General features: G+C 42.3%; 1 protein-coding gene across 1 annotated transcript in view; it reads left to right on the top strand.

Annotated features, from left to right (window-relative positions):
- LOC111231887 (glutaminase liver isoform, mitochondrial-like) overlaps window positions 1-8,001 on the top strand; it is a 17,400-nt gene extending 9,399 nt beyond the window's left edge. The window contains exons 16-21 of the mRNA XM_022759154.1: window positions 6,059-6,235; window positions 6,520-6,651; window positions 6,805-6,897; window positions 6,979-7,040; window positions 7,416-7,556; window positions 7,920-8,001. Of these exons, the coding sequence (XP_022614875.1) occupies window positions 6,059-6,235; window positions 6,520-6,651; window positions 6,805-6,897; window positions 6,979-7,040; window positions 7,416-7,556; window positions 7,920-8,001 (687 nt within the window). The remainder of the gene's footprint in view (window positions 1-6,058; window positions 6,236-6,519; window positions 6,652-6,804; window positions 6,898-6,978; window positions 7,041-7,415; window positions 7,557-7,919) is intronic.
- The last annotated feature ends 1,861 nt before the right edge of the window (window positions 8,002-9,862 follow it).

Consider the following 9,862-nt stretch of genomic DNA (forward strand, 5'->3'; position numbering starts at 1 on the left):
AAATAATAAACACAAAGAGTCACATCGCAATTAACAAATAAAACAATAAAAAGTTTTAAAACCAGATTCACAAAGAAGGAAATTCAATCCATTTAAATTATTTCCAAACTCGTTAAATAATTATGTATCAGACAGGTTACAGTCATTTCTTCTGTTACACAGATAAGGTTTTACAAATGTTCATGTAGACCTGATGTAGACCTGGTCTGATGAGAAGCTATAGTCAGATAACGCTTTATTTCCACTGAAGTGTTTCCTCTCCTCTCTTCTCCTCTGTCAGATGATGGAGGGATGACAGACCGAGAACCAGCAGAGGAACGTTAGAGAACCAGGTAGAACCTGTTCTAAACATGTTGAACATGTATCCTGTGCAGCTGTTGTGACAGTGAGACGTTTCAGCGTCGTTACTCTGAACAGAAACACAGATTTTCTTTATAAGAAGAATCGTGAAATCACTTTATATTCAACACTAATGTTCAAATATGAAATACACTGTGTTTAAATGAAGACTGGTCCGATAACAGGGACAGACTAAAACAACCTATACTGTACTTTACTAAAGATTATTTGTAGAAAACAAGAGCTGCAACAGTGAGTCCATTAATCTGTTGGTCAAATCAAATCAAGTTTATTCATTGAAGCACATTTAAAAGAACCAGAACAAAGAGCTAAAAGGTGAAGTGTCCCACAGTCGGAGACAACAGGATCAAAGGACGGATCTGAGGACGTCACTTGAACATTTTTCATTATTTTACATTCATTTAGAGAACCAAACAATCATTGATTATTAATTGATAAAATGATGCACAGATTATAAATGAAAACACAAGCAGTTGCAGCCTGATTGTAAACAACAGAACAAACGTGTATTTCAGTTTGAATCAGCTCCTTTAAAAACAAAATATACACGGGAATTGAAGAGATGATCAAGGACGTGATGATGTTTCCCAGAATGCAGCTCCCCGCCCAGCACCCAGGAGCCTGATCCAGAACCAGGTCCAGAGTCCGATCCAGAGTCCGGTCCAGAGTCCGATCCAGAGTCCGGTCCAGAAGCCCCATCAGCCCTCGTCAGATCCTGGACCTGCAGGTACAAACTGGAGCTAGAGATCTGGGGAAGACAACTTCCTGTTCTGCTCCATTAATTTATTCTTCGTCCATCGGTTTTTATTGTCGTTGTTTTTTCTTGTGTGAGTTTTGTTTTACGCACCTGACAACCCACAAGGCTGTTAGAGCATCTCACAACATCACAAACGATAAGGTGTTTGTGTGCGCAGTGTCCCAGGGTCGGAGGATGTAACTGCGCCTAAAGGCCTACCCTCCCTTCAGGCCGTGGTCCAGCCGGAGGACCGAGGTCCCCCCCCTCCCAGCCCTGGTTCCCCCCAGCAGAATCTGTCCAAACGCAGAGCGTAAGTCTGACAGTCAGTGTTACCTGAGGCACGGTAAGCCATCAGATCAGACAGCAGCAGCTACAGGAAGGTGAAGATGTTTTATGAATGAATATAAAAGAGTGAACCAGACACTGGACTCTGAACTGTGTATGAAGAATAACTGAGTTATGATCAGAGGAAAAGGGGAAGTCAGATCGTGTTCTTCCTGAGGTTTGAGTGAATTGTCTGAGAGCTGATGTTGTTGCAGAGCTGCTGACGTGCTGTTCGACAGCTTCGCCTCGGAGGGAAGGATCAACGTCAACCAGTCTTCGAGGTATTTTACTCTGCAACACGCATCAAAGATCTCTTCACGCCAAAATCACACGAAGCTTCCACGTGTGCTGTTGGTGTGTTGGATGTTTTGGTTGTCGGGAGTTTTCACTTTGGGTGCGTTTGTTTTCTCCCTCAGCCATCTGGAGCTCCGGCCTGCACCGGTCCGACCCTCGGCTCAGAGAGTGTTTCTTCCATCTGGAAAACTGGCAGGACGTTGAGGGATCAGTGGACAGGAAACGCCTTCCACAGGTCCTTCTGCCTTCTGTCCTTCTTGTCCTTCTGTCCTTCTGTCCTTCTGTCCTTCCTTCTGTCTTTCCTTCTGTCCTTCCTTCTGTCCTTCCGTCTGTCCTTCTGTCCTTCTTCTGTCCTTCCTTCTGTCCTTTCTGTCCTTCTGTCCTTCCTTCTGTCCTTCTGTCCTTCCTTCTGTCTTTTCCTTCTGTCCTTCCTTCTGTTCTTTCCTTCTGTCCTTCCTTCTGTCTTCCTTCTGTCCTTCTGTCTCCTTCGTCCTTCCTTCTGTCCTCTGTCTTCCTTCTGTCTTTCCTTCTGTCCTTTCCTTCTGTCCTTCTGTCCTTCCTTCTGTCCTTCTGTCCTTCGCTTCTTTGGACAAGATTCAGTCTTCCTTCTTCAGTAAAACCTCTCCCTGACCGTCTCTCCCCTCCCCTGCAGCAGATTGTTCTGAAATCATGAATGTACCTGGTTGGTGTTTGTGGTGTATATGTCATGTTTGTGAGCGTGGTTGTTATTTCTGATGGCGGTCTTGGTAGCGACTGTAGCTGTGGACTTTGTGGTGGTTGTGATGATGTTTGGTAACCGTTTGTGCGTCCTGCTGTAGGTGCCGTCACAGGTATCGTCTCCCTCATCCTGAAAGCTCTGCAGGGACGATTCGTTATTCCAGATTTTTCTACCTTCACTGAAGAGACTCAGAAGTTGTTCTCCAGGTGTCGTCAGCTGTCGTCGGTGCAGTGGAGTTCTGCTCAGACACCTGTCAGCAGATTAGATTCTGGGATCAGTTTCCAAACATAGTGTGAGATATGAAGACTACAAACAGCCCGTCCAGGCTGGTGGACTTTCTGATCCGAAGTGACGCTCCAAACTGAGAACTGCTCAGTACGTCACAGTATCATGTTCTATATGAGTGTGATTCAGACAGAGTCAATTTGTCTGGCCAGTGTTGAAGAAGGTTTAGATTTTTCAGTCTGAATAACCTTTTGACTTTTTCTGTATTTGTCCAATCAGGAGAAAGAAGGAGGTGCGTGGACAGCAGCAAGTGGGGAGTCTCAATCTGCACTGTGGATGACGAGGTACGTCTGATACCATACAGGGGAGGACAGTAACATAGTACTTCTGCTTGAGTACTATATGTATATTTCTCCAGTATCTGTACTTGAATTGAGTTTTTATTTTTTGAAACTTCTGACTTTTTACTTCACGACACTTAAAGACAAATATTGTCCTTTTATGAAGTACTCTTACTTTGAAAACTTCATCACTGACGACGATAAGAAATAAGAAAACGACACTGGCTCCTTTTTGTTGTCTGAAAATAGGTATAATGATAATATTCATTTATTGATACATCCAGACAGACTCAGCAAATGTCTGTCCTCTGTGTGTCAGGTTGTCTCTGGGGACTGGCCGGCTCTCTGGTTCTGGGGAGGTGTCATTGGCCGCTGGTGTACGGCGTGGCGGTGGACCTGCTGGGCTCAGACCTGGTCCACAGATACGTGGGTGTGGAGGAGTTCTCCAGATACGACTCTCCGTTCACACTCACTAGACAGGTCCAGGTCAAACTAAAACTCCCCTCGTCCCTCTGATGTCTCCAGTTTCTGATCCTGCTGAAGAACATTATTTTGTGAATCAATAATGATTATTTATTAAATTAAAATAAGAAAACATTGCATTTTTTCTTTGTTTCATATGATTTATAAACTTATAATGGAAATAACTTGTTGATCAGAATCAGTTTCTTTGGTTTCCAGAAACTTTTTAATTCCCAGTGTTTTTACTTTTTAGAAACGAAGTGATTAATTGTTATCACTCTCCTCAGATCATCAATCATTATCTTTGTATTTGAAGATTTTTTACACTGATCATAAAAATCAAGTAACAAAAAAGTTAACCTAATTGTTATTATAAAAATGTTGATTATAGCCATTTTAATGTGATCAGCAAAACAAATTCTCAGTGTGATATCCTACCACGACCCTGACCCCTCTGACCTCTGACTCTGACCTTGTAGAGCAGCAACAGTCTGATGAATGTTTCTGTTTGCAGGATCCCTCACAGCCCGCTGACTGAGACAGGAGCCATTGTTACTGTGTCTTTACTACAGGTACTCCATCCATCATCCATCCATCCATCCGTCCGTCCGTCCGTCCGTCCGTCCGTCCGTCCGTCCGTTCCGTCGTCCGCTCGTCCGTCCGTCCGTCCATCCATCCATCCATCCATCCACCCATTAATTCATCCATCATCCATCCAGTCCATTAATTCATCCATCCATCCATCCATCCATCCATCCATCCATCCATCCATTAATTCATCCATTAATTCATCCATCATTCATCCATCCATCCATCCATCCCTCATCCGTCCGTCCATCCATCCATTAATCCGTCCATCCGTCCGTCCGTCCGTCCGTCCGTCCATCTCATCCATCATCCATCCTCATCCATCAGTCATCCATCCATCCATCCATCATCCATCCATTCATCCATCCATCATCCATCCATCCATTAATCCATCCATCCATCCATCCATCCATCCATTCAATCCATGAAGGTTTTGAGTGTAGAAAATGAAGCGTCTTCTCGCTTTTAATTAGAGATTGAATGTTTATGAATATTATTTTTACCTGATGGTGTAAATGTGTTTAATATTGTATATTAATAAACCAATTAATCAATAAATGAATTATTAACTGTGTGTGTCTCCAGCTTGCGGGGAGGGCTGTGTGAGAGGAAGAGGAGAAGTACCGACTTCGTAAGTGATGAAGACGACAGGTGGAAACTAAAGGACCACACACACACAACACTACTGACTGTGTGTGTGTGTGTGTGTGTTTGTGTGTGTGTGTGTGTGTGTGTGGTGTGGTGTGTGGTGTGTGTGTGTGTGCATGTGTGTGTGTGTGTGTGTGTGTGTCGCAGGTGCTGAACGTCGTGCGGAGACTCTGCAACAAAGAGCACGCCCACCTGAACTTGCAGCAGGTACAGACACTGACAGCTCTGCAGTTAACTGTTAATAATAATCTGAAGGAATGAGGCTATGTGACATCATTTAAACTATGATGTCACAATGTGATGACATCACACCATAAACATCCTCCGGACCAATCACAGTGTATCTGCGTCACACAGCGGCTCTGAGTGTGTATTGTTTTTGTGTGATCTCAGCTATTCAGAGCAGCAGGAACGTCAGCGTCAGACTCCACGCCCTGTCCTTCTACCTGCAGGAGAAGAAGGTGAGAGCATTTTAAAAAGTGAGAAGTCACCGTTAGGTGTGGAGTGTGTCCTTCTTGTTCGCCTCTAACCAGACTCCTGTGTTCCAGTGTTTCCCAGAGAAGACGGACATCAAAGCTGCTCTGATCTTGATGCTGCAGGTAAACACTCACCTTTTAAAGATCTATGTTCCTGGCAGGTAGAGAGACTCGTTGCCGTGGGAGATTCACCTCATAATCAGGTCCTCCATCCTCCGCCTTGGTCCTGGTCTTGTGTCAGAATCTAGTCCTAAGACCTGGTCTGTCTCTGATTCTAGAGTCTCCAATCAGCGTTCATCACAATAATATGTCATAAATAATCTGACACAAATACAAAATCTACAGGATCTTTTATTCCAATTGTTTAGTGGAATTTTGTAAATATAAATACAAAGAACAAAAAATAAATAACTAAATAACTTCAACATTGTCACATAACCCACATTATTAGGTCGGTTACAGTCAGTTTATTTTAATTTAATTATCCTTCTTTTTAAAATAATAATAATCTTGTATGTGCAACAACATTTGTTGTTAAATTGTGTTTCATGAGTTTTCCTCGGGTGAGGTCGTATTATTCATTATCAATAATATATGACAGTTATTTTCTTTAACAACTGATTAATTGTTCAGTGAATAAAATATCTGATGTCCCAGTGAACAGATTCAAATGTTTTGTCTGAGTTCGTTGTCATGGAAACCAGAAAATATTCACATCTGAGAACATTTTCATAATCTCTTAAAACATTAACTTCAAACCATTCATCAATTATCACAGTAACTTTTCTGCCACTTCACTAATCAGCTGTTTAATCTCTGGACTTGTGGTTGGTTTCTGGTGTCTGGGTAAATATTCACACTGCCTCGTGTCTCTTCTGTGGGACAGTGCTCCTCAACTGAGGTCACCTGTGAGTCAGGAGCCGTCATGGCCGCCTCCTTAGCCAACGGGGGGCTCTGTCCGCTGTCAGGTGACCAGGTGTTGTCGCCGGCGACCGCGCGGAGCATGCTGTCCATGATGCAGGTGGCGGGGATGAAGGATTACTCCACAGCTTTCCACTACAAGGTCCAGCCTCATGTTTCTGTCCCGCAGGAGTCGACTAGTCGAGGAGAAAATCCTCAGGACAACAACGTCATTAACGACCTAAAACATTATCTTATATAATTATATCATTATATGTATTTACCTGTTTATTTGTTTTTTCTCACATCAGCTCAATTTGTTTAAAACTTTCTTCCCCTCAGGTTTAAATGAAGATGATATGAATCTGGATCTGATGTGTGTGTGTGTGTGTGTGTGTGTGTGTGTGTGTGTGTGTGTGTGTGTGTGTGTGTGTGTGTGTGTTGCAGACGTCTGTGCCGGCGTCGTCCAGCAGCCACGGCTCCCTGCTGGCTGTGGTTCCTGGTGTTTTGGGTCTGATGGCGTTTTCTCCAGAGTTGGACGCCTGTGGAAACCCCTGGAGGGCCGTCCACTTCTGCCAGGTAACACCTCCACCTGAAACAGGAAGTAGATATTCACCTACCAGGGGACACAACCAGTATTTTTTTTTTTTTTGATTGGGTTTAATGTAATTAATTTCTTGACTGAGCTTTCATCGGGTTTGTAACAGTAAAGTGAGACTCTTCTGTCTGTAGGAGCTGATCTCGACGTTTCAGCTGCACAGTTTCGACATCAGGACGCCACTCAGGCAGATTCTGGCCTACAGACAGTGGAAGACTGAGTCTGAGGTCGAGCTCCTCTCTGGTCCTTTACTCTGATCCCAGACCAGTTTATGCGAGTGTTTCTAAAAGGCCTCCTCTCCTCCGCAGGGATACCAGATCATGAACGTCCTGCTGGCGGCTTTTAAAGGAGACGTGCAGTCCCTGAGGAGGTAACCTTCGTATTTCAACGTTACATAACTTTCCCTCTAGCGCCAACATCAGGTCACATTTTAATCTGTCCAGCTCTTTGCTTTATGATCAGATACCTGCACCACTAACGAGTTTCCCATCAGCCCCTGCTGGACTTTCACTGTGTCCCAAATCCATTCTCACACAAACCCTAATCAGGTTTTTCTACTTGAAGCAGACAGACTCTTGTTCTCCCATAATGCATTGCACACAGGAGATGGAGCTGGATGGTGGTGAAATAAAAAGATAAACAGGAAATGAACAACAACCACATTTAGAGCCAGAATAAAAACAAAGCTTCAAGTCGATTATTTCTGAGGCTGTATTAATGTCTCTTCTTCTGTGGTGGTCTGCAGGTACTTCCTGTCTGGAGTGGACGTTAATGCTGTCGACTACGATGGCCGGTCGGCTCTGCACGTGGCGGCCGCCGAAGGTCACACAGAGGTCATCCGCTTCCTGCTGGAGAACGCTGGAGCAAACCCCGCCCTCAAGGACAGGTGAGGCCACACCTGCCGAGCGCAGTCTGTCACCACGAGTCTCCGCAGGATCTTCAAACAGAACAAGAGTTCAAATCATTATTTTTTTAAAACAAGTGAAAAAATTGTATAAATTTTAAGAATAAATGATAAAATGTTTTTGTTTCATAGAAATGAGAGAAATGAGTTTTTGTTCCTGTTGGATGTTTGTTCATGTTCAGGTGTTTTCATCATTTTATAGTTTCATATAAACTTTGGATTTTTTTCCCCTGAAGAACGTGTCTGAGATGCTTCAGTTTGGACATAGATTGTATATAATTGTATATAATTGTATATAATTTATATGTTGGGACAGTGTCTGATGTAGTTCTGTCCTTCCACCAGGTGGGGGAGCTCTGCTCTGCAGGAGGCCCGGAGGCACAACAGGGGCTCTGCAGTTCAGCTGCTGCAGGGAGCCACCGTCTGACCTGGGACCAGTTAGACAGAAGCTGGTTTACAGAGATATATGGGTGACTCAGATCTGAAGAACTGGTCTGGGTTTTATCCATCAGATCAGATCAGAGCTGCAACAGTTACATTATATTAAATGTATTTTTATAAAATGTTGAAAATGTGAGAATCTTTGACTTTAGATTTCAGACTTTGAGCTGTTTGTTAGAGAAAATGAGACGTTTGAAGACGTCACCTTGGACTCCAAGATGCTGTGGTGGATGTTTTTCACCATTTTCTGATGTTTTATTGATTAAATAATCAACTGATAATTAACTGTTAATAAAATCATCGTTAGTCGTTTCCCTGATCCAGATCAATAAACTAGGAATCTGACTTTCAGAACAAGTTTCCTCAGTGAATAAAACTCTGTCATGATCCACTAACTAACTACTAATTAACAACTACAGAGAGTTAAACTAGTCACAGACTAATCACAGACTGGTTAAAAACTGGTGACCGACTGGTTAAACTCAGTGACCAGTCTCCCTGTTGTCTCTGGTGTGAAAGCAGCAGCAGCTCTGTCTGACACAAACACAAATGCATTCAATGAATGAATGAATGATTAATATTCTGTCCACGTTCTTTTTCTATTGATGAGAGAAAAAAACTCTGCTGTGGAATCTGCTGCAGCGGCTTTAATAAAGAAACTCTGTGACTGTGGTCCCTTTTAACACACCAGTAAACTTTCATTTCCTTCTGTGATGTGAATTAAAAATAAGTTATGATTCTAAAACGTAAAATATAAAACAAACAGCTGGTTAAGGAACTAAGTAGGACGTGTTTAAACCAGATCAGTGAGATGATGGTGATTCAGGGTTTGGATCGACTGCGACTCCTGAGTCTGAATGTCGCGTTTCACTCGTACGTATCAACGTATTTGTGGCTTAATTGGCAAATTCAAATATGTTCTCTGTAAACACAGCAATGCACCAACAAAAGGCAGTGAAGAAGAACATCAAAGATTTCAAAATAATGTAAAAACTGGCAATAAAGGTATTAAAACTAAATTTACAAAACAAGATAAGCAACTGTAAAATCAGCTTCCTGTAGTTACAGTATCAAAGTAAAAGTACTTCCTGTAGTTACAGTATCATAGTAAATGTACTTCCTGACTTCATGTACTTATAGTATCACAGTAAAAGTACTTCCTGACTTCCTGTAGCTACAGTATCATAGTAAAAGTACTTCCTTACTTGCTGTAGCTACAGTATCACAGTAAAAGTATTTCCTGTTGTTACAGTATCAAAGAAAATGTACTTCCTGACTTCATGTACTTATAGTATCACAGTAAAAGTACTTCATTGTGCAGTAAACTGTCTCCAGTGACTGATCTCAGATCATTGATCCTCAGTCATGTTACTGTTGTAGCTGCTCCAGGTGATGCTGCTTTAACTACGTCATGTAGCCTACACTTGGTTCCCAACCTAGAGGTCAGGCCCCTCCAAAGGGTCACCTGATAAATCTGACAGGTGGTCACATGATTCATTGGAGAGGAAAGAAATAATAAAGTTCACTGATCTGGATTTAGTTTCTGGACTTTTCTCTGATCTTTTGTGAATTATTGATCATTTGAACAGTTATTGAAAATGAAATTTAGAGGAGAAACGTTTCTGTGATGAAACTGAAAACAAGGAGACACAAGTACATTCTGATTTCTGTAAGAAAAACGACTCATGTAAGTTTTAAATTGTAAAATCTTAATCTGAAAAGTAACTAATGTCAAACACATGAAGTAGAAACTGCAGTATCTCCTTCTGAAATAAACTTTAATGGTGTCACTGAAACTTCTCTTTCATGTTCACGTGTAACCACGTCATGAATATTCATGAGATGAA

This window comes from Seriola dumerili, unplaced genomic scaffold, assembly GCF_002260705.1.
Source record: "Seriola dumerili isolate Sdu_G_001 unplaced genomic scaffold, Sdu_1.0 BDQW01000320.1, whole genome shotgun sequence".
Taxonomy (NCBI): Eukaryota; Metazoa; Chordata; class Actinopteri; order Carangiformes; family Carangidae; genus Seriola; species Seriola dumerili.